At 38.7% G+C, this 27,849-nt stretch overlaps 1 protein-coding gene across 1 annotated transcript in view; it reads left to right on the top strand.

Moving 5' to 3' along the window:
- The first annotated feature begins 1,300 nt into the window (after positions 1–1,300).
- Positions 1,301–27,849, top strand: part of nectin1b (nectin cell adhesion molecule 1b) — a 118,110-nt gene continuing 91,561 nt past the window's right edge. Inside the window, exon 1 of the mRNA XM_067389723.1 lies at positions 1,301–2,022. Within this exon, the coding sequence (XP_067245824.1) occupies positions 1,968–2,022 (55 nt within the window). The 5' untranslated portion in view covers positions 1,301–1,967. The remainder of the gene's footprint in view (positions 2,023–27,849) is intronic.

Below are 27,849 nucleotides of genomic sequence, written 5' to 3'. Positions count from 1 at the left end.
TTTATGAGGTGGCTAATTCGTACGAATTCGTATGACCTCACTTGTATGATTTCATACATTTTTCGCTAAATCGTACATTTACAAGTTGCCAAATTCATATGAATTTGTACGAATGACCTACCCCTAACCCTGCCCCTAAACCTACCCATCACTAGGGTTTAGACAAATCGTATGAATTACGAATTTGTATGAATTAGCCACCACGTAAAATGCGTACAAATTGGTTGTGAGATAGCGTTGGTTCTGACCACCATGATCAAGCTTTCATTATTATAATTTTTTTTTCTCTTTTGGAAACACACAGAAATGCTATTGTGGATTTTATCTTTTGCTGTTGGATTAAATGGGAATGCAAAAATTATAAGAATACCCAACTATGTTGACTTCCGCTTCTGAGAATCTCGGAAATGTGAAAAAGGTATTATTCTGCGTTCCAGGCAGGTTTTTGAGCCCGTAAGTCACGACTTCAAATCACGACTCACGACTTTGTAGCGTTCCAGGCAAGTCAAGCAAAACTGCCGTAGTAGCCTATAAACAAACCAACATGGCGGACCGTATATGCTCATTAACAATTATTTCTATCACTAAAGATGCTTCCTCCTTGCTTATATGAGGGAAACAGATGAAGAAAACGGCGCATAAGGCAAGAGAAGCTGTTATACCTTGTTTTTTATGTTATTTTACCGTGCACTTGCATAAACACCGTATCCCTAGGGTCTGCCATTGTTGTTTCGCAGGCTATGTGACATCAGAACCCGTGACTGGGAGTACATCGATCTAGTACGAGTTCACGGGTGGGATTTGACTGCTGTTCAGTGCACTTTCACTGGTAGAAGGTTGGAAAAACATGGGTTACGGGTTGCCTGGAACGCGGCATTAGTCCCTGTTGCTCACGCCGCTGGAAATCGCCAGCTCTCATTGAAAATTAATTAATGATGTCCAGTAGCTTTATTTCTGCAAGTCACTGTCAGTTTGATGCCCCTAAATATGGAACAACAGGGGAAACAATAAAGACGTTATATAGAGTGTGACTTAAACAGTAGATGGGTATATTTGACAGCTGCATTAGTGCACCAACAAACCACTTGATTGTAATATGGGAATAAAACACAAAAACTGTAGACAACCACTGCCATAAGCAAGAACAAGCACAAAGTCGCTTATTAAAAGCGGACATGGCAACAACGGACAAAATCCTCCTACTCCCGCTTCACTATAGTGGAAATCCCGCCCATTTCTGACATCACCCTGATTCGGATCTCTTCTCGCGCTTGTATCAGCTACATTAGAACAGTTCAGGTTGTGGCAGCAGTGCCTGAAGTGCGCCAAACCACGGAATTGTTGCCATATTCTGGAGAAACAGTCCGTTTTCTCGGGAAAAAATTATTCGGAACGGATTTGAGGTCTGTTGAAACATCTTCAGCACTCAGCAAAAATAATCTGATAATCCCCAGACTCCCAAACTGAGGGAACAGACCGGGACCGTTGGGACTTATAGGACATATTCTGGTTACTACTGCGCAAAACAAAGTACAGAAGAATCTAATTATACGTACTTGTATTGTGGAGCAAACGGATTGGATGCATTAAACGCCCCGTTATCCAGGGCACTGTTATTAAGCTTCTGTTTTGAGGGGGTTGAGCAGCCGCACTGGATTCAACGCTTGGGATGCGGGATCCCTGAACTTGTCTGCTTCTTATCCGCCTCGTCGAGCGGACTTTTCATCTGCAGAATCAGATCAGATTCGATCAGCATCTTACACGGGCTTTGGATGTGATCTAGATTCCTGGCTGTACTAAACTCTTCTGCAGACGTTGCATTGAATGCAGTTTTAATAACAGTTGACTTTCTGTCGTTTAGTGAAGGCTGGACAGAAGTGGATTGTGTTGAAGTTGCATGAATCACCGGATCGCTCTTTGCAGATCGCGATATCAGATCGGATATTTGGCGCAAGGCGTGAAGCGCGATGGCGATGTTGGCGACTTTTTGGATAGTCCTGTTGGTCGCGGTAAACGCTCCAGGTAAGTCCGTGAGCTCCACTGAAGGATGTCTGTCAGTCAGATATGCGCTTTTGTCATTTGTCAGATGGTCATTCGGCGTCTTAATAAGACTCAGAAAACCTACGAGGTTCATAACTGTGGAAAGTTAGACTAAAGCCTCTGACGATACAGTGTTTCCGTAATTAAGATAAATTGACTAGAACTGTACGCATGAAAACATGAGATACAGGCAGATGGCGATAGTGATGCTGTGCTAGAATATGTGTGCTGCTTGTGAAGTGTGAATTATTGGAGAGTTAAGGTAATGTAGGGGACCAATAAGATGTTCGTTTTTAAATTTGTTTTTAGAAATAATGGATATTCATGTTTACATATAAAAGTGATAATTTATTTATTAGTCTTTTTCGTTTGACTATCGTTTGACGCCAGATGTCAAATGAGTGGCATCAAGTAACCCATAGCGATGAATCACTCACATTACAATTTAATAATGAATGTGTGTGTGTGTGTGTGTTTGTGAGTGTATATATATATATATATATATATATATATATATATATATATAGAGAGAGAGAGAGAGAGAGAGAGAGAGAGAGAGAGCACTTTTTACAAGTGAACTTTTGTCCAACTCAAGTTTAATAAATTGAGTAGACATGACATAATTTATGACAAGTTGCAAAGAAAGATATTATATATATATATATATATATATATATATATATATATATATATATATATATATATATATATATATATATATATGTTAGCTGCATTGCCTTTTCCCTCATGACTCAACATTCCAGTTATTTATGTAATGACCAATTAGTTCTGGCAATTAATACAGTTCATAATGTTCTAAGGTGCAGCAAATCAGTATGAGTTGGAATTAGTTAACTTTCTTTTAGCTGTCAGATTAAAGCAATTGCTTTGTCTGTGAGTGATATATGGGCGTGACCCCTCTGTGAAGATCAGAGAAGCTGCCCTCCCACATTCATCCTCAATACCTAAACCTTCCTTCCTGTAAAACAAATAGATCACATGGAGTGACATAATAACCTAATTCAAATCCCTTTAAAAGCATCCTGTTCCTTTATCAGAGAGAGTATTCAATTCATGTGCGTTCCCCAGAGTCTCTGACAGTACTGCTATTGGCCGAGCGTTAGGTGTCTTTTAATAAACTGCTCTTGAGAGTATATTTTCCAATCAATACTGCACTGCTGACCTCTAATGTTGTAAACAAACTGTCTGATATATTGGCTGGTCTTAGAGCGCTTTTCCGGCCTGCCCCTAGTGGCTCTGTAGAAGAAACTAAGCCAGTCAAAACAGCTGTTCAGGGTCAGCTGAGTGAAAGGCTTATTTGATAACCCTTAAACCTCCTTTCATTGGGTGATTCTTCCCTTTATTATCTCCCTTTTTCCACTCTTAAGTGATGAAGACATCCCAGCATCATTGATCAAAACATTCAAAAACAAACATGTTGAGAATATTTTGCTTCTTTGTAGTGATAGAATGCTTCACTAATAGATTTGCAAGGCTCAAAGAATGCCTAGATCTTGCCATAAGGTGTTGATTTTATCGTTAAGCTTCATGTAATATATGGCACCTTGTACAATTGCAAATATCTTAGCTTGAGCATGTTTCCTTTGGCGCGACTCCAGAAACAGAACAGTCTTGTTTGAATCACACGGTGACCAAATGTGTGTCTGTAAGGCTGCTTCCAGATTCAGCTCCTGTAGACTTTTGTCATGTGATCTAATAAAACCAAATGACTCGCATGGCAAGATGATGCAGGAACTAGAAGTAAAATTGTTGATGGTGGCACACGGTAATAAAAGAGTCAGCATTTTGAGCATTTGTTCCTGTGGGTAAGGGATGACTAAAGAAAGAATTAATTGGCTTGCGTTCCTCACTATAGCAATGCTGGTAACTTAATGGAGCAAAATATTTAACTTTCTTGACAGTAATGATATGCATAGAACTATTAATTTCTTTTCAGGGTAGGCTATAATTTAAGACTTCAAAGTCATAAGATATAAAAATGGTGGGAGAGGTTATGAGAGCGTACAAAAAGTCGCAAAGATCCGTTCAGACAAGATCCTTGAGCAAACAAACCTGAGCATGCTTTGTTGACAAGACACCTTACAAATCTAATGATATACACAACCCGGGCGTAGCGAACACATCCCTCTTTGTTCACCTCTGTTCTGTGTTTACTAGACACTTGCTGTGCAATTAACAGCTGGAATGGGGGTCTTAGAAGACATCTGGTTATTGTTTCTCTTTCTGAGGCAAAGCAATCACTCAGCATAAATCAACTGTACGTGCACATATGCATGTCAGAACCGATAGGGCTGCCCTCCTTCACGTGCAGCTACACGTACAGCTGAATACTTAGCGGTGCTGCGAAGCAGAGTAAAATAATGAAGCGTAATGAATTATATGGATGCGGTTCTGCTTGCTGTGATTTGACGCCCAAGGCTCTCCCGTTGAAAAGCATGGGCAGAAGTGTCGTAATTTATAATGTTATCTGCTCTGAGATTCACACCCCCTTTTTTTGCCAAGTTGGAATCTGGCAGGCTAATCTATTAATAGGGCAATTTGCAGCCTGTTGGTTGTAATGCGGCCTGAGGAATCTCTCGGGTGTTCTGATCTATTGATAAAGTCTGAAATGGCTCAACGCTAGGCCAGATCAATCAAAGATTGATGCTTTATTAACTCACAAGTCTGTATGACTTTCTTAGTTTGTGGAACATAATGGTCAATGGTCACCAAAACTGTTCGGATACCAACAATCTTCATAATAGTTTCTTTTATGTTCTGCAGAACACTGAGAAAGAAAAAAACAATTGCTGCTTGTTCAAATTGCTTAGTTAAAATGAGTTAAAACAACCTAACTTAATTTGATTGTGTTCAATCCACTTAAATATATGTAAAATTGAAGTTTACTTATTCCGTTTGTGTTGGGATTACATGAATGGTTTGTGTTGCATTAACTGAAACTGGGCGGGGCTTGTTAGTTCCCAGCATGCTTTGCATATGGCACAATCAAATTAAGTGTTATTTTATGTATTTTTGAGCAAGATGAGAAAAGAGAGAAACTTGATAGTGTGTAATAGTGTTTAATGTTCAATTATGTTGGAATTATAACAACAATTTAAATTACAGTAGGTTACCAATGTGGAGAAGAGTAAAGCTTTTGCTTAGGCTGTGGGCTAATTTCATAACTGCTTTGTTGAAAGAGCGTTTAATGCTTATCATTTAAGATGCTGATGTGTGTTATTGCTAGCTAAAAAGTTTGTTAACTAGCTACTATAGTCATATATGTGACACTAAAATATATGAAATTTAATTGGATGAATGAATATTTGAAATTGAATGCCTGAATCAACTCAGGGAGCCATATAAAATTCACTTTGTGTCTACTTAATTGGGTCACTTAAAATAACTTCACCCGAATGACTTTATTACTGACCCTCATGTCATTCTACAACCCCTAAGACCTTCGTTCATCTTCAGAACAAAAATTAAGATATTTTTGATGAAATCCGATGGCCCAGTGAGGCCTGCATTGCCAGAAATGGTACTTCCTCTCTCAAGATGCATAAAGGTACTAAAAACATATTTAAAACAGTACAGTGGTTCTACCTTAATATTATAAAGCGACAAGAATATTTTTTGTGCACCAAAAAATATGGAAACTTTTTAACAATATCTAGTGATGGCTGATTTCAAAACACTGCTTCATGAAGCTTCGGAGGTTTACAAATTGAATCAGTGGTTCGGAGCGCCAAAGTCATGTGTTTTCAGCAGTTTGGCGGTTTGATATGTGATCCGAATCTTTGATTCAACACAAAAGATTCATAACGCTCCGAAGCAGTGTTTTGAAATTGGCCCTCACTAGATATTGTTAAAAAGTCATTATTTTGTTTTTTTTGGCACACATTATTTTCATTTTTGGGTGAACTATCCCTTTTAGTTCATTATATGTCTGTTTTCCTCCAGGAACACAGAAAATGTCTTCATGCTGTCATAAAGCATGTACAGTGAATTTTAACAACACATGTTGGGCTGTGATACAACATGTCTGTTCTGTAATTCTCCTTGTTCATATAAAATTACAACGGATGGATAACTCTTCTTTGTGGCTAAAATTCATTCAGCAATGCAAAGGATGAAAGAGAAGAGTAATGGAACGGGCTGTGCTGTTTGATAGTGATTACATGACTTATAGCTCTCCCTATAGAGTAAAACAGATGCTAAATGGATATTTTCTCCTAACCTCCAGTGTTTGGCAAACCAGCACCGATTCGTAAATCGTCATTTCCTCCTGTGATACATTTTTAGCAATATTTTTTTCCATTAAAGGACTGGGAAACTTTTTAAAGCTTCAGAAATAAGCATTCATCATAGTTTTGCTCGATTTAAGGAGTATTTCATGGAGGAGCTCTAATCTATACCTTAATAATTTGAGCCCACCACAAACATCAATTTCACTAAGAGGGCTGTTTCAAGGTGAACCACCTACGAAAGTGGTTTGTGTGCACGTGTCGGAGTTAATATGAGATAGAAAATGGCTGAATGCCCAAAATGCTTTTTCACCTGTTTCTAAAGCACTTTCAGCTACTGCATGTGCAATATGGAAGATGCTTTATCAGTGAAATCTGTACATAAAATATGTAAAATATAGATGTCACTGCATCCCCCCCTTAAACAAACTATGTATAGAGCGAACAATGAATAGGGTCAATTCTGATTTTTAGGTCGACTTTAATATTTTACTTACCAGAATGTCACAGAATGGAACAAATACCCGGTTGGCCTTGTTACCCATGAGTCCCCTTTCCGCAGAGCATGACAGCTGATTCTGTGCGTTCTGCTCTTTGATCACAAAGTCTTTCCTGATTTGTGTAGAGATGATCCTGTGGTTCATGTAAAAGATCAGGATTATATTCTTGGCTGGAGGAATCATGTTTGAATTTCGTTTGAAGTGGTTCAATCAAGAGAGAGAAGAAGAACATCTTGTGATATACCCCCCTTGCGTGTTTTGATTATCCCATTGACTGTGAAAGCCATATTTGAGTGGCGTTTTTAATTTGTGGGTTTTGCCAACACTCTCTAAATTGCTGCGATGAGCAATATCAGATCGCCCAGGGTCTTTCACGGATGTGCACGAGAAAGATTACAAATGCGCAAGAGTTCAGCGGGGGGAAAATATATTTTGTTTGCTGCAAAAGCTCCCTTTCACGTCAAATGGCTTTACTCTTTTCTTTATGTGCAATGACAGGAATTTGGTCATTCACTTTGAGGTCAAAAGGTGAGCCTATTAATGTCAGCCCTCTTTGAAGGTCTAAGTGATATACAAGCTGTTGTGACCCCCACAATAGATGGTTTAGCTGGCAAACAAGTGTGCGTGTGTGCGTGTGGGTGTAAAACCATCACTTGTTCCACTCCACCCATGAGAAACTGGGATAAAGTCAGACAGATGGTTAACACTCCTCAATTGTATTTCCAAATGTGTTGAAAATCTGTTTTATTTCCAAGTAAAGTGTTCATTACTTTTGCATTAGGTTACTTGCCTTGACATGAGTCCCATACCGATTTAAACCATTTTCAATTCACATCAGAATATATTACATAACTGAAACCATTTTGGTGAATGGACCTGTTTTTAGGAGTTGCAGTCACGCTTTGATGCCGTTTAACACTTTTAACCGCTTTTCTTTGACGGCGTTTAACAGTACGTTGCATTAAAAAGCCAGTTTCTATTTATTGATTTCATCTGTCAGTGCGCCCATTCATTGAATTGGAGTTTAGTCATGCATTTTAAATGAGTTAAGATGGTAGTTTGAGTTACGTATTTTTATTTATTTATTTTTCAAAGGAGAATTGTGTTATTTCTCCCACTGAACTTGATCTCATATGCTTTATGCAAACTGTTTTTGTATTTCATTTAAAGTGTCCTTGTTCAGTATTAAACATTTTATTTGACGATCCTGTACTGAAGTCTAGTTATCAAATGCATCTGTTTGCTCTATTCAAATGCTGCAGACTTGGCAAAGACACTGTCTCTCTTCCAAAACCATTGTAGGCAAAATTTTAAGGTATCATAGGTGTGCTCCCAACATGAAGGCTGTTCCAAAAAGTAATTATTAAGCTAAAAGGCACATTTGTTGTTTATTTGCTCTGTAACAGGACAAACTGACCTTTATAATATATATATATATATATATATATATATATACAGCAGACAGACTGAATAAAAATGCAAATCCACACTTTGACAGTAGGTGGCGCTTATGGAAAAGCAGCAATATAATGTTTTCTTGTTTACCGCTGTACACAAACCAGTGCTGCGCTTATAAACAGGCATCATACGGAGGTTAAGAAGATAGGAAATGATTGCAATTCAGTTTGTGCCCAGGTTCGGAATAGAGATTGGCAGAAATAAAATGAAAAATCAGGCTGGTCAACTGGTGCATTTCTAGTTAGCAACAAATTAAAGCCTAACTCTATTGAAATAAATTGGGAATTGAGTCTTATGTGCACTTTGCTATATTTATGACTCACAGAAATGTTGTCCATGTAGAACGGTCTTAAATATTCACTTATGAGTTAGTACGCCACCTTAGAAAGCAGCTTTCTATGTAGACAGCAAGGCAGCTCACTAGGTTTTGGAACCAAGCCACTTAAATTGTTATCTGGGTAAATATAGCTTTTAATTACTGCAGTGTAAAACAAAGTAAGGTGTGGTTTACAGGTAAGAGAGCAGGAAGGGTTATCGTGTACACCTCATCATCAAGCAGAAGTGATCTATGGGGTCTGCCCAGCCATTCTTGAAATTAATAACGTAGAAAGCTATTAACATGAACCATCCACAGCAGTGCTTAAGATGAAATTGACCGTGCCAAAACAGCAGCAGCATACTCAATCCCCTCGATGCACAAATGTCTTACAAAATACGCTTCACTCAAAATACGTCACATTAGTTGGCTGTGCTTTTAGTTCTGTGTTATAGTTGCATTGATGGGTACTTGCCGCCAGTCCGTCATCATAATGAGAATATGGTCGCAAAGGAGAGGTTTTATACTATGGGAGTAGACATGAAAAGTGTTGGTGGTGACACTTTCGGGTTCTTCAGATAAATTGAAAAAGAGCTGTTTTAAATTATGGCTTCATACAAATTGAGCTGGTAATTGCTGTGTGTGGGGTTGCAACACCCTGTTTCCATAAACTAGATTTCTGTCATTATTGAGGGATCAGGGCCAGGATTTGGCGAAATTATGACTTCGTTCATCGACCCTGGTCATCATTATCACCTCTGATTCCCTTTGTGACCCCATAAGACCCAATCGACTAAGGCATCACACGAACCTTGAATTTGCAAATAGCTGATTTTATCTTCTGAATACACGGTTTCAAATTTAAGGCTAAATAACATTTGCGAAGGATATGAAAATCAAAACACACATTGTTCTTAAAATGCATATTTGCCCCTTAATTTACTCACCCGCAAGCCATCCTAGGTGTATATGACTTTCTTCTTTCAGCCAAACACAATCAGAGTTGTATTAAAAATATCCTGGCTCGTCCAAGCTTTATAATGGGAGTGATTAGAGGATGAGATTTTGAAGTCCAAAAAAGTACATCCATCGATCATAAAATGTACTCCATGTGGCTCTGAGGGGTTAATAAAGGCCTTCTGAAGTGAATCAATGGGTTTGCGTAAGACAACAATCTTATTTAAAGCTTTATAAAGTAAAATAACGAGCTTCCGGCGCGACAGCCATACGCATTCAACTTGCATCTAAAAAGCGCTAACTTCCGCGGCGTAGTACACAATGACATGTCCGTTCTACTCTATGCCATGACAGACTAAGCTATGTCCTACGTTATAATGCGTAGTACGTCATGTCATACTATGTCGCGGAAGTTAACGCTTTTCAGATGCAAGTCGAATGCGTATGGCTGACGTGCCACAATAGGAATTACTTTATTATAATTTTCACTAACAATAATTATTCTATTAAATACATTTTAAAACATACCTAAAACTGCTGCGCTACTTATATCAATCACTAAAGGCTGGTTGTCTGATGAACCCGGAAGCTGAGTTGCTTGTTGTGACGTCATTATAATTTCATCTATAAGCCCTCGCTTCCTTTCTCATTGCTCTTTAACTGTCTTCGCTGTATTGTGCGTTCAGGGGATGAAGGGGGCTGGGACAGGTCTGTGTGGTATATTCACTCATATAGATCGTTGCCTTTCAGGCTGGTTAAAGAGATTTTCTCAACTCCAAATCCCCATCTTAGTTGGATTAAACATTTTGGGGGAATGAACACTTCCAATGATGGATGAGCATCAACCGCAGAAATGCAATTATTCAAAATGTGAATTTGTCTAGCTCTGAAATGTAATCCAAGTAATAACTTGGCACCGTGCAAACTTGATTCTGCAAAATTTGAATAATTTTGCTTTCAGACACCTTCGGTCCTGTTTACCCAGCAGGCTTGTTGCTTATTGGTGCTTACCGTGTGAAAGACTAGCTGTGGACATTCTGGTATCCATTACAGGAAGGATTTACTTTCAAGTAGTTACGCTCCTTCGGTTTTGTAATATTTATTGTATAAAAATGTAAAATGTTACATTCTTTACTACGCCAAAGACCAGTATTAGCACTGTTTATTAGCTATTTTCAGTTGTTTACAATTGGCTTGTTCACAAGGAAATTGACCTCAATGGTCTACAGTTGAATGTCTTTGTGCTGATTGGCTTTTTGCATGTGCTTGTAATTGCAAGACAGGGATGAGTTCTTATTTGAAGTGGATCTTTTGAAAACCAAAAACCAGATGAAGCAGGGTCATAAAAGCGGACGTTGATCAGAAGCAGGTGTTTCCCAAAGGATCATAGAGCTTGTATGGGTGAAAAACCTGCAGAACTCATCAGCCAAACCTCAATAAGTGCTGCTTAACCCCAAGAGGTCAAATGTAGGCCAGGAAAAGTCTTTTATTGCATGTCTTTCGGTCTGATTGTCTGTCCTCCTTGGAGAGAGATAGTCGTAACTGTCTGACAGTGACACATGGCACAGCATTTGGCGGGGGATGCTCACCGGATGGAGTTCTGCTGTGAAAGTGATTATACAGACATTTGGGTTGGATGGTTAAACATTAGCATGCAGATGAGAGCTCCATCCAATTCCCTTGGAGTATAGCTGGGTTTATTTGGTACCGGGGTGATGCATGGAATGTTGCCCCGAGCTAAGGAAGAACAGTGAGAGTGACAGCCAAATAATATTACTATGGTGAATTTACCTCATGGACCACTGCTAGCAACCCCTGCAGACTGCTAAAGCAGCTTTTGAGACGTTGGTTGGAACTCCAGTGTTGTGCACAGTGGGAATTTGGATGTAAGCGCAATTAATTTTTGTGTCTTATTAAATATGGGTTTGTCATTTTCAAGAGGTTATTTTTCATCACAAAACCTGCATCTTATTCCCTAACCAGCCATAATCCAGTAAAAAAAAAAAAAAAAAAAAAAAAAAAAGCCGTCTTGTGCTTATGAAGCATCATTGTCATTCTTTTTACCACAAAAACACGTATAAATGAGGCTCATCATAGAATGTATATTTTGTGTATTATAAAAACATAATTGCCTAAAACATAATTTCATTGCTATTTGCCATCATTTAAACAGAGATATCTGTATGCTATTTTAAACTGCAAAAGTCTTTGTTTTTCAAGATATTTTATTACGATATTAAGACTTCTTTTCATAGATTGTATTGTAAATATAGGAGTATTTGTCATACTGCAGTGGCGCATTTGAGCTTTTTTACCTATGAAAATTAGCACTTTTGAGCTAACTCGGGTACATTTACATTGTTTTAATGTTTATTAATGTACATTGTCCCCTTTCAAATAAAGAAATAAACTAAACTAAACTAATTTATTCTTAAAATGAAAGAAAAGAAAAAAAAAAAAACAGTCAGGTAGTAAATCAAAAAACCTTCACATTAAAAGGGTCTTTTGGAGGAACCTTTTCATAGTCTCTAGAACTGTTGGTGGAAGTACCCAGATTTTGCTGTGTTCGCACCACAGGAACGATTTTAGCTCCTACTTCAGAGTAAGGTCTAAACCAGAACTATACGAACTACCAGTGACGTAATTGTATGGTGATTGGTCGAATGCACGCAACACACCCGCCATTTATTAAAAAGCTGTGTACACACACAGTTTATAGCATTTATATTTACTCCACAAACTAAATCTACGAACATGGAAACAGTGATAAATGGACCTCTCGAGTTAAAGGTGCTAAAGAGGATCTTTTCATTGACTGAGAAACCAAAGACTGTTACTGAGTTTTTGAAATGAGCGCATGCGTAAGAACAACCCCCCTCCTTTCGAGGGAACGCCTCCAAAAACTTGTGCACGAGTATTGGAACACGAGTGTTTACCACCGGCATTCGCTGTATCGTGTTAGTGGACTCATTATGTCGGACTCACCGCAGGTAACTCATAATCTGCAGTTGTTATTCCTGTCTCCGGACAAAAACATTGCATGCGGCGCCTGTAGAGTGTGGAAAGCTACTGGAGTGTGCAGCTGCACTCGTCTCTCACAAGGAACGTCATGGCAGTGATTGACAAGCCAGAGCGCCAATCAGCGCACGTCTCTCACAAGGAACGTCACGTCAGTGATTGACAAGCCAGAGGGCCAATCATTTACGTGATGATCGTGTAAACAATTGGCTGATGTTTTTAAGGCCCTACCTCGTGCACATATGATGTATATTAATATTATTCCTTTCAGTGCACCTAATAAATAGTCTTTTATCAGTTAGTAAAGACAGTTTCAAGTAATATTGCAAAAATGTATAAAACAAAATATCATCTTTAGCACCTTTAAGGAGAAAATCCATCACAACTTTGAGGGGACCAAGCGAAACATGATTATGTGTTTCTGCTCAGCTAACATTAGGAACATTAGTTCTTGGGGAACCACCCTGGCGGCTAGTTCCTAGTACCTTCGCAATAGCCCCTAAAGATACATTCTGTGAATGTACATATCTAGTCAAAATAAATTATTCATTGTAGCTTCTCAAGTATGTTTATTTAGTAAGTTCTAGGAAGTTTTAACATTAATCCACAATCAAGAAACCCAAACTGAGTAAAGTACGCCAGATTACGGTAGTCTGCCGCATTCTCCGCTCACAACCGGCCTGCAAGATGGGGAATTTCAAGCTGCATGCCTCATGCATTATGTGATTTGCATGTTTTGCATTTGCAAATATACAACACTGACTTTTTGTCTACCCAGAATTCTCCCTGAAAAGTCTCTTGGTGCTACATAAATGGTATTGCTTAAAAAAGCGGTTTCCTTTTTTTAATGCAAATGCTTAATTAGTCACATTCGCAGGACTTCCACCACTGTGTTTTTTGGCTGAGTCTGTAGTGCACATTTAGGTGGTGCTGTGCGGCTCTGTCTAGATGCGGCGTAGCCGCTCGATGGTGAATTAAACATGAGTGAGAGCTCCTGATCTAAATAATGGAGTGGATGTGACAGCGCGGAGTGTTTCTCCACTGCACAGCTGACTGCACAAATAACACTAAAAAACAGAGTAAGTGCTAAATTAACACACATGCGCGCACACACGCAAACGCGTCCTCTTTCTCTTTGTTTGAGGAGGGTCTTTAGGTGGGCCTGTGAAGTGAGTTAATGGGAATGGGTTTTTAGCATCAGGTTGACCTGAAAGTGACTCTGCGCTGGGAACTTTTAGCCTCAGCATCCTTATGATGTCTCAGCGCAGAACATATTGTCTGCGTGCACCTGCGACCGTCTCTGTGCGTATGCATGCGGCGCTGGTACACACACTTGTTTTCCAGGTCCCTGATCACACGAACCTCTCCCTCCCATCCGTCCAAATGGAGTTCTTGTTTTATCTGCAAAGCGCAGCTGCAATTTTCTGCTTCAAACCCCTGAAAATCCTGTTCTGTTTCGAGTCGAAATGCTTGAATCAGCCGACTAAAGAAAAAGGAAATCAATAAATGGGAGCCGATCTTGCTTGTGCTGTTCTGATTTGGTATTAATCTGATTTAGCGATTCTCATCTCGATTTAGAGATTAAATAGTTAAGCCCACCCATCCTCCCACCCTTGGTTTTCCACTCACTGAACAGATACTTCAGCTGTATTACTGCAGTGTTTTCCCCTCCTCCCTCCGTTGGCTTCTCTTGTTTTCTCTGCTTTTTCTTACAGAATTTCAGGAATTGGTTCCCGTTCAATTTGTGAGTAGGAATTTGAATGAATGATGAATTAGAATGACAGGAAAAGGAATTACAATATTACCAGTCACACTAGAGAGGAATTTCATTAGTCCAGTATTCATGAATTAATTATTTTAATTAATTTAGATTTATTTCATTACTACTAGCATAACCAGAATGTGTTTATATATATATATATATATATATATATATATATATATATATATATATATATATATATATATATATATATATATATATATATATATATATATATATATATATATATATATATATATTGTTTTCCTTTTTTTTTTTTTTTTTTAGGTTTAATCAGACTTTAATTTCAGCATTCTGTTTGCTACCTCAATTCAAATAATTTAAAATTCAGGAATTGAATTTGAATTCTCAATGCATTCTCAATTCAGTTGTGAATAGGTCACAGTCCCGGGTGTGTCATTCGTGGATCAGCTCATTAGGATTCCTCATTTAAATGAAATCCTCTCAGAGGTCAGTGTTAATAATCCCTCCATTTCTCTCTCTCTGTTCTGTCTGTCACAGTCATCTCTCTCTCTACATGAACATCTGAACTTTGCTCAAACTCATAGTCTTCCCAAGTTTTGATAGTATGGGGTTCCAAGCCGCCCATGGCTAGTAAATGACTAATCTAGGCTACTGCATTCACTATTGTTAACTTCTGGATAAATAAATCCCATATTCTCAGAAAATTTTCTTTCATGTTTTAAAGTATTTAGTCATGCTTCTAGCATGGAGACCAAACAATTTCATTACATGTTTTTGACAATTCAAATGTTCACTTAAATCGCACCAAATTGTTTACTTTATATTGTTAAATATACTTTTAGCACATACTAAAACTCCATCCAAGAATATGAATGTGTTTTTTATTAATAATAATCTGCTTTATATCCCTTTCAAACGGTATACACTTTCTATGCCAGGTTTCAAAAGGATTAAACAGTAATCCATGACTTATAGTCTATAATGTTTTAGTTTTAATGAAACATGATATTGTAGATTGGTGCTTTAGTTTAAATACTGTATAATATATATATATATGACATGTATTTGACATTTCATGAAATATATAAATCATATAATATACTCCAAATATATAAAGCATTTTACAGATTTCTATATCCGTGCTTTCCTATAATAAATATATTTCCAGTATAGGATAGCTTTATAGCTGTCAATCAAAAGCCTATATAAGGGTTTATGTTGAGTCTTTATCAAGTCTTCCACTTCACAGGCTCCATTTGTGATAAACCAGTGAGGGTTCTGCTGAGAGGCATCCAGCAGGGGTAATAGTGTGACGCTAGAGAAGTGAAGCGGTTAGTCAGAGCACTGATCTGGGATTGAGCGATTGGATAATTCCAGGCCTTCCTTTAAAATCCTGTGTATGCCTCTGAAATAAAATATATCAGATTCTCGCACATGTACGCACACATACAGGCTTCTCAGACTGAACAAGTCAATTTACTACAGGCAGCTGGGCTGATGTGCCTCCATTAAAAGAGACATGCACTGGCGATTACTGGCCTGTGCGAAAGCGTCAGTCAGGGGAATAGAGAGAAGGAATTCTGTGAATATGGCTGCAGTTTTCCTGCCTCTTCTGTCTCCAAGGGGACAGCAAATCTACAGATTCTGTATTGGATGGATGTGTGAGTGTGTATGTTTGTGTGGGTGTTATTGGCAAATAGAAGTTTGGGTGAAGAAAAGGCAAGAACTGTGGTTGCTAAGCAGATCTAAAGTTGCATATTAAAGTCGCAATTGCATCTATTGAAACGTGTTTCAAGTTATGAATTCCATCGATAGGTAGACACAACAAGAATAACCATAGACAAAAAGTTGTTTGTTGGATGAAATGTTCTTCTTTCTAGTTATGCTAGTTGTTTGATATTCCAGGCTGCATACTTGTTAAGAGTGCAGGCCGTGCTTTAAAGCAAGTTGTAATAGGAAAGGGACGGGTAATGGGTCTGCTTCAGAAAACAAATTATAATAAAAAAAAAATCACAGGTTTAGTTATTCTGTTCGACAATGCGCGTTTGCTCCCGCTGCGTCCTGCTAAGACTCTACTCTGACTCAAGCCAGCACCCGGATAGACCTAGCTAAGATCAATACTTTCTCAGCTATCTCCAGCGGCTCTGAAATCCCAAACTAGCTACTGATTGAGATGTAAAATTTGAAGGTGAGAGAATTTTCTTTCCTATATCCGCTATGACCAAAGATCCAGATCCTTGTTTATTGAAAGGCTGTCTTTTTGCATTACTTGCTCGGAGATAGAGTAAACTTTCCATTCATGCTGAAATTGTTCTGATTGGCTGGACAGGTAGAGAGATATAGACAGAGTTGCAGAGTGAAAGATAAACCGAGAGATGGCTTGCTGTTTTGGCATTGATCCTGTGCTGGCCTGGCAGGCTCTGATGCCAGAGTAACTAATGTAGTCTGATATTGATTCACCAGTTTCAGGCATGGCTGCACAGCTCCGTGTCACTTCTTTATTTAAAGAGGGAAAAATTCTGCCCAAATGCACCCACACATCCATAACCATCCTAGAACTTTGTGTTTCACGTGTCTGTGGGTAGTGGGTTCACGTCGCATTTCACCTTATTGTGTAAGTGTGGGGTTTAGTACAGGTGCCATTGTAGCTCAGTTAAAAAAATAAAAAATAAAAAAATAAATAAAAAACTGAAGTGAATTGCCTTGCTTCCTTCTAAGGTAACTTCCCAATGGAAGTGAAAGATGATACTTGTTTGTAAATCTCTACTTTACTCATTATATCATACAATTGTTGTGCTTCATGCATGGGAGACCAGATTCATTTTGATTGAATTTGCCATTAGCATGTTGCAAAGCTAAAAACTAGTCTGATGAGAATTAAAATAACAGTATCGAAGTTGGTACTTTTGACAACGCTAGTTCAGTATAAATACTGGATATTTTAGCCAATAATGTATAGTCATTACTGAAATTTTAACAATGTGACGCTTTGAGCATTGTAGAACAGATTCGTAACCACCTCTGATTGGCCATTGTGTTCACGCTCCCAACATATATGTCTGTGATTGGCTACAGTGATCAACGCACGGGAGCGTGTGAAAGCACACGGAAGTGTTTGAATTTGTAAGGATTTTGAAAGCGTGAGCATTTGAAAACAGGCGTCTATCAGTCCGCTGCCACTTTCAAATGCTTCCGTGCGTATCTGTGTAAGCGCTCAGTGAAGAGCATCATTGATGTCTATTTACAACATGTTTTTGAAGTGCTGATTATTGTAGCCAATCACAGACATATCTGATGAGCTGTGAACACAATGGCCAATCAGAGGTGTTTACGAATCAACTCAACAGTGCTGAAAGCATCACATTTTTAAAATTTCAGTATCGACTTGGTCCCAAAGTCTGTACTTTTGACAACACTACACTGAGCTATCAATACTTTTTAGTATTATGATACATGCTTGGTGCACTCCTATGATACCTCAAAATGCTGCCTATGTAGGTAGCTAATTAGATTTTGAAACAGAACTTGCATGTGTGAGTTACATATGGAAAGAAACAGAGAATGGAGAAAGAACAGAGAGAGGGCAAAGCGTGTAGATTTCATCCTTTCTTGTTGTAGAGAAGGGACAGACAGAGGGTGAGAATGAAGAAAGAGAGGTGAGGAAAAAAAAGTGAAGGGAAGAATATTCTGTTCAGGCATTCTGATGGCCACACTCTTGAAACATGACTGCATACATGTTCCACAGTACAAATCTTTGCCCCAACTCAGTCATTTAACCCTGACTTGCCTCAGGCAGTTCTTACTCTTGGCCCAGGGGGGACTCTTTGTCCCTGAGTGCATTATAAAGCCTGCCGCCTCATCTGTGATTAAATCACCTGTGTGCCACCTGCGACAGGGTGTGGTTCCTTTCTCTCACAATAATAGTGCATGTCCCCAGTGTCTCAGAGAGCAGTGTGCATTGATATTAAAAGCCTTGAAATCTTATATTGTGGATCATTTTATTGCAAGGTTAGTGTGTGATGTAGCTTAATGCCCTGAGTAAAATAATTTTGCATTCATCCTAATGCTAGAGTCACATTGACTCACGTCCATTTAGAAAATTGGTAATCAACATCATGAATGTGTGTGTTTTATGCGCAGTGTAATATGCTGGCACGTTTACTTGTATCAGTGGTGGCCTATGTATGGTAAACAACAGGTTATATGTTGTAGTCAAGTTTGTTGCCATAGCTGGTAACCCAGAAGGTTGCTGGATCAGTGTCCTCACAAGGAAGGCCATGTAGCATTACCTTTGTGCCCATGAACAAGGCACTTAACTCCTTTACTGTCCCTGTGACCGAAGCCGGCAACATTGTGTGAAAGTTGTGAAACAAACTCAGACATTGTGTCGACAAAAACTCATGCTTGTATCTACACAGGTGGAGGATTGACTTTCCTTGAGCTGGGAGGTATAGTTCCTTTCCCTGAGGATAAGCCAAAGACAACACCCTCCCTCCACCAGAACCCTTTCACCTCATTCTCACAGTGGATCCACCCTCACCCCTCCCTTCGCACCTTCTGAGAGCCACTGTGCCAGGAGAGCTGAATGGGAGGTTAATCCCTGGCTCGTTTCTTGAGGCGTAGTGTGGTTGGTTTAGCTGTGGCATCAGCCAGTATGAAAGCCACAAAAAGCTGTGGAGCCAGTAAACATAGGGAGCCAAGTCCTTGTTGTGCTTCAGTCAGTGCCAAGAGTTATATCTGACTAGGGAGAAGAAGGGGCATTTACTCATACAAGCTAAATAATCCACCTCCCAACAACATGCACATAGCCAGAGACAATGTAGCACCCTATGATGCCTACTGAAGCGTGGCTTCTACTTCTATTCTTCCATCATGCTCTGTGGATGTTAAGAAGAATTAGAGGCAAAGTTTCCCTTGCCATGAAGAGCTTTGGTGCTGCCACTGTTCACCACTCTCCAAAACAGTTGATTTGCTTAATCACTGCTGTTGTTTGTCTACCCACACTGAGGAAGGGGCAAATCAAATCTCATAATGAAAATTAAATGAAAAAGGAACTCAGTATAGAGCCCTATATTGTTCATATTACTGCAGGAAACACAACAAGGTCTTGGATGTGACCCATCCATGCTGGCAAGTTCTGAGGAGTACTGTAAAATGGCTTAAAGCTAAACGTTTCCTTTGTTAATTCATGGAAAATGGAATTTGTTGATTTATATGCCTGATCTGTGGGGGATGTACTAGGAGTTCTAGGGGGGGCGGTGTTATACCTCTTAATGACTCCCCTGTTCAGGGTTGACCACAGTTCACTCTTAGATCGTCTTCCTGAGTCGAAGCCATGTTCCTGAGCAGCAAGGGACTTCTGGCTGGATGAAGAACTGTTTAAAGAAAAAATATGTTCATTCTTTTTTTCCTGTGTCATTAATCTTTTTCTCTTTCACTCTTTTTTTTTTTTCTGTTGTTCCACTTGTTTATCCTCTGGGTGGTATAGACCCCCAAACCCCTTAAAGTTCCCTCAACAAACACTTGATCTATGCCACATGTTTAAGCTATATGTAATTTATGGATTAATAAAATAGTATTGTCATTAAACTGGTGAATTATTGTTATTTAATCTTAGGTTGAGCCTGCATTCGTATGTAGATATGTGTAGGTTCTGGTGGAACCCAACTGGGAAACTTGGGACATGGATGCAAGCTGGATATAGGCCCATTGTGTTGAGGGGGAGTTTCTATCCCCATTGTTTGTGAATTAATGACCACTGGAAGAAGAAAGAAATGTGTCAGGATGCTGCTCTTGTGGAAGTAATCAAGTGGAGTTAAGGATTTTGGAGGTGGGAAGGAAGTGGAAAGGGTTAAGCCAATTGGCTGGGATTTGGTAGCGTTATTCTTTTGACTAGGGCTCCTGACTTTGGATGTTATCGTTAGATCCTGGGGAATGAGTTCTCAATGCTTTTCTCCAGTAGGATCCAACGTTTTTAAGCCCTGTGCAGTGTTTCCACTGTGCCTCTGTGATGTGAGGGGGGCGGATAGGGCATAGGGCTTTTGTTTTTGTAAAGGGAAGGGAGAGCTCAGGGAATGAGGGATGCAGTGATGCATGAGTGTATGTGTGCACAGACATACACGTCAGTCTGTTTATGTGTACGTAAGAGTGCATGTGTATGTGTTTATACTGTGAACGTGCAGCAGAGTAGAGTCGGACGCACTCCCCTTGATCCTGACCCACTTTCTCTCTCTCTCTACTCTGCACTCTCCCCCTCTTTAATTGCTGCTCAGCACACTGAGGCCATCTGTTCAGCCAGGGCCAGTCACCATGGAGATGCTGGGAGGCTTTTCGGATTTGTGACGGCACTGACCAACAGGGAAATAGGGGTCAGGGGTGTGGAGTATGCGGCAGTCATCGGGGCACTAGAACTGTGCCACCACAGTGCCATGCCTGGGATTCCAGCATGGGATTGGCCAACAGACGTACATACCCATCCTCTCCTGCTGTTAGCCATTAGCACATTAGTGATACATGTTTAGTAATGTAGTTAAGTTAGTAGCGACACATTTAGTTACTTACTCAACAAGACTAAATTATTGTACTGGCAAATCTGTTTTTCAGTGTCTCCTTTTTTGCTGGGCTTTCTATGTTGAAAGAAGGAGAAATAACAAGATTGGGTGTGATAAGGATAATTTATGTTATCAGATGTTAAAACATTCTCTGCATCCCTTAATGTTAAAAACTGATTTAAAAAGTCTTGTTAAGGAATTGTAAGAGATTATGTCATATTGTTCCACTATTCTAATTATATTTATTGCAGAACTATGCATATTGATCATTCTTGCCCAAGACCTTTGACCACAGGGTTCAGACACCAGCATTTACTTTTCTTAACCACAGTCATTGCAAAAGATGTAATTTCTGTATAATGGAAGACGTGAGGCTGACCGACCACACAGAGACATATATTTGTCAGCCTCACAGAGGCAGCATATACTTTTACCAACCACAGCATGAGTAATTCTTTGTTTCATGGACAATCTTTATTGAAAGGTAATTTCTGAACCATATGATGTATTTATCAAGGGTCACTGATACCATTTGTTTGTTTGTAGACTTGTTTGAGGTTTAATGAGATGGCATGATATCGGGGCGTGTGGATTCCTTATACGAAGAGGCCTTTGAGTTTTTGAGTTGCGTTTTTTTCTTTAATTGCCTCTCAATGACACGCATCACTGGAGGAAGGTGTTAAATACAACACTCTCAGTTAATAGTCTCCCGCAGTTTAGTTTTCCCTGCAAGTCTGAGTTACCACACCTGCACAGTGACGTGCCGGAGCAGCAGGAAAGTATTAGCCTCATGCTCCCTGCTGCCGTGAAATATTCAACCGTTCTGAACATTCTCCAGTGACTATCCTGTTGCCTGCTTTTCTCGCTTTCAGCTGCATTTTGATCTATGCCATTTGCAGGCTCAACAATTGTGTGTGCTCGGATGTGCACATGGCTCGTGTTCATGCGAATCCCCTGCAATTAATGATGGCTGTCTTCCTGGAAGCACGTCTTCCTTTGCGGAATCTTGGATGCATGAAATGAAATACTGAGCTTTAGATGATGGATTTGAGTTGCGAATGAATCAGTATGTGTGTGTGTGTGTTTGTGTTCTATTTTTATGGCATTTAGTTACTCCATGCCTCCTTTCTTCCTGTATTCTGGGAGTTGGTATAGCTATGCAATGTAGACAGTATATCTCCTTATTCATTGTTCAGTTTGTATGTAGACTTAAAACTACTGGCCAAACTTCCAGAGCATTTTTTTTATTTTTATTTTTTTGGGGGACAATTCTGCCGTATGTTCGCAACTGCTATGCGTATACTATCGGATTTTATAACCTTCATAATTCTTCCTTCCTACTACCTACAGGACCTGTCAAAGCCCCCTGTTTTTAACGTCAGTCACCGTATATCAGCCAAAGATTGTTTGGCACCATATAACCCTTCGCTCTCGTTGTTCACTAAGAGAGCAGGTACGAACAGAGTCTGTCAGAGGAAACAAGACAGTTTTGTCAGTTTCAGGAAGGTAACAATATTTGATCCTGGTGATGGGGAGCGTCTCTTTTTTTTTAATGTGAATATTAAAGGTCTCATATAATAAGCTGGTGCAGAACGGATATACCAATTGATTCACATTTTTACTGGTTTTAAAGAATAAGGCAACATTCTGCTTGTTCCCTTGATCGTAAAGGAACGTGGCATTGTGGGATAGAAATAGCTTTTTAACTTAATAGAATAGCTTATTACAAGGATATTTCTGAACACTGAATTCTGTAAAAAGTGCACAAAAAGTAGAATTAGATTTTATATATTTTTAAAAATATACATTTATTAAAGGTATAGTATGTAATAATTCTGTCCACTAGAGGTCGCTAGAAGTCTATTCAAAACAAAGGCGTAGCTTGATGACGCCAAGTTTGAGAGCGGAAAATTGGGACATGTGGTCTCCACCTTAACGGAGGGTGCAAAAGAATAGGGATTGGAGTCAGGCAGAAATCATGCTCATGGATGAACGTCCTGATATTGTTGAGTTAGATGCGTTCCTGGGTCAACATATTTTGTTGATCCTGGAACAACATTCTAGTCTGAAAATTTAGTCTTAACCCTATTCCTACCCCTAAACCTTACCCTACCCATAAGTTATCCCAAAAATCAGAGGGAAATTATAGATGAATAACACTGATGTAGAAGCACCAATTCACGATTTTAAGCCTAAACTTGACATAATCTGTAAACTTGTCCCTCAAATCTGATTGGCTGATCTGAATGTTGTTCCAGGATCAACAAAAATGTTGACCTAGGAACATGTTGAACTCAGCAATATCAGGTTATGCTTCATAGCACGTGATTATTAACGCTACTGTAGTATGAAGCAGAGCAGGACCGAGTGTTATGGGAGCTGAACGAGGCCGCTGGAGCGATTGCGCAACACACGCCTCAGGAGCAGCAGAACTTTTATTATGACACAGTCGCCAGCGCCGCTTCCGCTTTCCCGGTCATAAGTATGAGGTAACGCAGCTCTGTTTATCATATTAGATACATTTGAGTGTGTTGAAAATGATGTTATAACGTTACTCTGAGCGTTTGCTCAGTGGCTGCTGTGAGACACTTGTTTGAGACACACTGCAGTAAGATAGATTGATTTTAGAATATCATATTAAATGCTGGATGGCTTGTGTTGATAAATGGCATGCAATTAATTTTAAAACATATTGTATGATGGAGAAAATTACTATATTTTATTACTATAATTACTATATTTTTACTATATTACTGTTAATAAAAATAAAGCTGCATCTGATTATGCTATGTTAGCTACTTGACAAAATAGTGTTTTCTCTGAGGCATGGTAAAGCATGGTACTCACAAAAAACAATAAGACTAAACGTGTTGAGCTATATAACAATAATTTGTTTTCTATCTATAAATATATCAAAACAGTTGTTCCCTTATCTATTAAAACGTGTAATATATTAAAGCATCTTTGGTGTTTCCATGGTTTCTACAAAATAAAACCAGAAACTGAGGCAGACCGAGGGTTAACGTGGGTATGACACAATTGACAGGCGACTCCTCACACATCCTGGAGCCTTGGTTAAAATTGCAAATTTTGTCACGATTTACAAATAGTTGGAAACTTGGGATATTGTAAGTACTCAAGTGAACAAAATATATAACACTGGCCTAGTGGTTTTTGGATATTTTACTGCAAAAATATTGCATATTGCACCTTTAAATTAAATGAATAATAAGCAGAAATGTGTAGCCTGTGTTTCATTCATGTACATTATACCTTATAATATTACTGAGTTCATAGTTTTTAATTGAGTGCTTTAATTTTCAGAACCAGTTGTGTTCCTAATGTGTTTATTCCACCTGCGTAACACTGAAATCCAGATGTTTTTGCCAAAGGGTAGCGGTGGGGGCTCTGGTGGGCCGTATGTACAGGGATCAGGATTAAAGTTCTCTCTCTGGGATTAATCAAGCCAGTGTCTAGACACAGCAGAGAGAGAAGTGCACGTAGCCCTTCCAAGCAGGTGACACCACAGTTACCGTGGATCGTAATTAACGCTGCACCTCTCCACCGCTTTAAGCTCGTCCTTTTTGTCTTTGTCACTTAAGACAAAGTGTTAGTGTATCTGTGTGCTCATGTTTGTTTGGACTTTTAAAACTCATTGGAATTAAACTTCTTGTTGTACACCGTTTCAGCAGTGTTTTGCTGAGCCGACAATGTGTAATGATTTCAGAGACGAAGCAGAGGTTGAGAGAATTGCGACCGCCGGCCCGTTGCCCAGGTCTTGATTGCGTGTTGATTTGGGGCCATGTTGAAACATTGCTGTAATTTATGTGATACTCTGGAGTATTTGCTGACTCTGCGGTTGTGTGATGCTGATTTGATACGTGTGTTTATGTGTGTCTGTGTGACTAGATGAGTAAGTAAGTGTGGGTGTAGACGGGCTGTGATTTGTTTAATACACTCTCCTTAACCGCATAAGAGGAAAATCTCAGAGGAAAAATGTATTGCTCAATGTTTACCTTGTCGTAGTTAAAGATATTTTATGCAGTTCTCAGTTAAGTGTTCAATTTTGTTTCAGAGGTTTCTCCTAAAATTTCTCAGGAACATTATAAATTATATATACATAGCATTATAAAACTAATGTGAATGTCATAGCTCAGATCATTTGATCTTGGAAGAATGTGATTAGACATATTTGAGTTCATTCATATTCAGTGTAAAAGTAAATTTCAGTTGCGTCTTAATTTTTTTTTTTAAGTATTTTTAGTTTTTAAGTACAATCAATTTGGCTGTTCATTTCTTTTCAAGTCATTTCAACTTAAATTAGGCCTATATTAAACTGACTTAAAGGATTAGTTCACTTCTGAATGAAAATTTCCTGATAATTTACTCACCCCCATGTCATCCAAGATGTTCATGTCTTTTTTTCTTCAGTCTAAAAGAATTTAAGTTTTTTGATGAAAACATTCCATGATTATTCTCCTGATAGTGGACTTCAATGGTCTCCAAATGGTTGAAGGTCAGAATTAGTTTTAGTGCCGCTTTAAAGTGCTTTAAACGATACCAGACAAGGAATAAGGGTCTTATCTAGCAAAACGATCGGTCATGTGCTTAAAAAAAAATACAGCTGTATATGCTTTATAAACACAAATGATTGCCTTGCAAGTGCTTCCACCATTCCGCCTTCCGGATTCTTCAAAATCTTACGCTGTATGTCATATGCCTTCCCTATTCTACTTAGGGAAAAAACGGAACTGGTGCTGCGTTCATTCCGTAAGTAGAATACCGAAGAATACGGAAGGCGGAAGCACGTGCGAGGCGATCATTTGTGTTTATAAAGCATATACATTTGTATGTTCGTTTCGACTGAAGAAAGGACATGGACATCTTGGATGACATGAGGGTGAGTAAATTATCAGGAAAATTTTTATTTGAAAGTGGACTAATCCTTTAAAAAAATGAGTTTTATCTTGTATAACTAATAAAAAAAAAAAGTTGAGAAATGCTTAACTTTAATGTTAATGTAATGTAAAAACATATGTTGTCATGATTTTATTAATCATACCATTTTTTTTTACAGTGAAATGCTTTCCCTTAGGAATGAAAAATCACAAAAGAAATGTCTTTAATATATCAATTGTTTCTTAATTTGGATAAATGTTTCTCCTGAGCAGAATACTTCAGAAATGTTATGTGTCTTCTGTACAATATCTACACCTCAAACTGTGCTCAAATTTGCCAAGTTACCTCATAAGTGTGCAAGATCTCAATATGAACTCTCCAGATTAATTTATTAATTCTGTATTTTTATACTTATGTATTATTTAATCAGTCTCTATTTTTGCCATGGAAATGCATCGTCTGAGCAGTAAAAAGCTCATTGTTTAATATACAGAGTACAGTTTGAGACATTGTTTAGATCTCTTAAGGGATATTTATGAGAGAGGCATAACTCTTCTAAGATCTCATTTGTGATTGTTGGCTCCTTTTTAAACTTACATAACCAAAGTAGCATTTTTTCTAATTGGCTGAGCGGAGATGGTCATTTGCCAATGCCGTTAATCTAAAAAATGGCCAAATATTGCCCAAATAATCATTCTGACTGAAATGATGATCTGTCACTACCATCCAAGGTTGTGTCCACTCATAAAATTTGGGAAGCCTGTAGATATCCCTCATAAAAAAGCTAGTATACCTGTCAACTGTGAGATTTTTCAGATTTTGTTATGTATGAGAACTGCTTCTCTCTCTCTTTCTCTGGCCTGTGAGGTCCTATGGGAACAGAATGGAGATGCATTAAGCCACTCACTGTATTTACTTGTGCTGGATTGATGCTGATGGGCAGGGGCAGGCCCAGGGCGGTGGAATGGGAGATTGATCAGCACTGAATGTGTGTCAGGGGAGTCTTGACATCCACAACTGCTTTTCACGCATCCAGGCTGGAAAATCCATCATTCAAGAAGCCCCATGCCAGCCCTGACAGCTCACACTTACCACACAGATTAATCAGATATCAGTGGTGGAGCCAAGATACATGGTCAGCTCTTTATGATAGAGTGTTTTCTTGACAAAAACACTGTGTTTGTCAGATTTCTTGATAAATGACAGATCATCACCCGCACAGTGACGTGAACGTGTACATGTCTTTATAAACTGAGAGCTTGATAAGTACAGGAGAATAATGCAGCATTATTCGCTGCCGTAAGCGTGTGCTGTTCTTTGCATATGCAAAGGTGCGAACTAAAGGAAGCACTGGAGGTGTTAAAAATCATGAGGAATTGCACAGCTGCAATTACACTACACATCACAGGAGTTTAAACTGTCCCTTGAGGCTTTTATTTCACCTAAATGAAGAGCTTTATTGCGTTTGCTTTCAGTATGTCAATATAATACAACTTTTGGCATTCATCTTTGTGAGTGTCTATTATAACTTCTATCTTCATCAGGATGGCTGCAGACATACTGAGGCATCTCAATTTTGATGTCAGAACCTGATATTAAAAAGTGATTTAAAAAAGCAGACAAATGAAAAGTTAAAATCTTTTTTTGTGAAGAACTACTCACTGTGTGACCTTATAGTGGGTGGAATAAAATGTTATCAGTGGCTTTTCTTTTCCACATTAAGTCAGATTGATTACAATTATTAGATCACTTGAATTAGATTGTGATATATACCTTCAACACAATTGCATATTATGTATGATAATTCCATGATGTAAGATTTACCACCCATGCCCTTTCTTTGCCGAATTTATCAAGTAATGCTGCCCAAAGAATTGAAAGGAAAGAGAGAGCGAGAAAAGCCACATTGAGTATATTCCAGCTGCACTGTTTATCTACCATTACAAAGAGGGTTTTGCCATCCTTTTCCAGAGTAGGAGTCGGCTTTTTCCAACAGATAGCAATTCCCTTTCGCAATGAAAAGCCGGCCCAGCTGTGAGGAAAACAGATAAACTGTCATTAAATGCTACTTTATATTTGAATTAAAGGCATTTCGAGCTCTGTTTGGGGTATGATA

Source organism: Chanodichthys erythropterus, chromosome 7 (assembly GCF_024489055.1).
Source record: "Chanodichthys erythropterus isolate Z2021 chromosome 7, ASM2448905v1, whole genome shotgun sequence".
In the NCBI taxonomy this organism is placed as follows: Eukaryota; Metazoa; Chordata; class Actinopteri; order Cypriniformes; family Xenocyprididae; genus Chanodichthys; species Chanodichthys erythropterus.
This window is presented reverse-complemented; position numbering and strand designations above follow the sequence as displayed.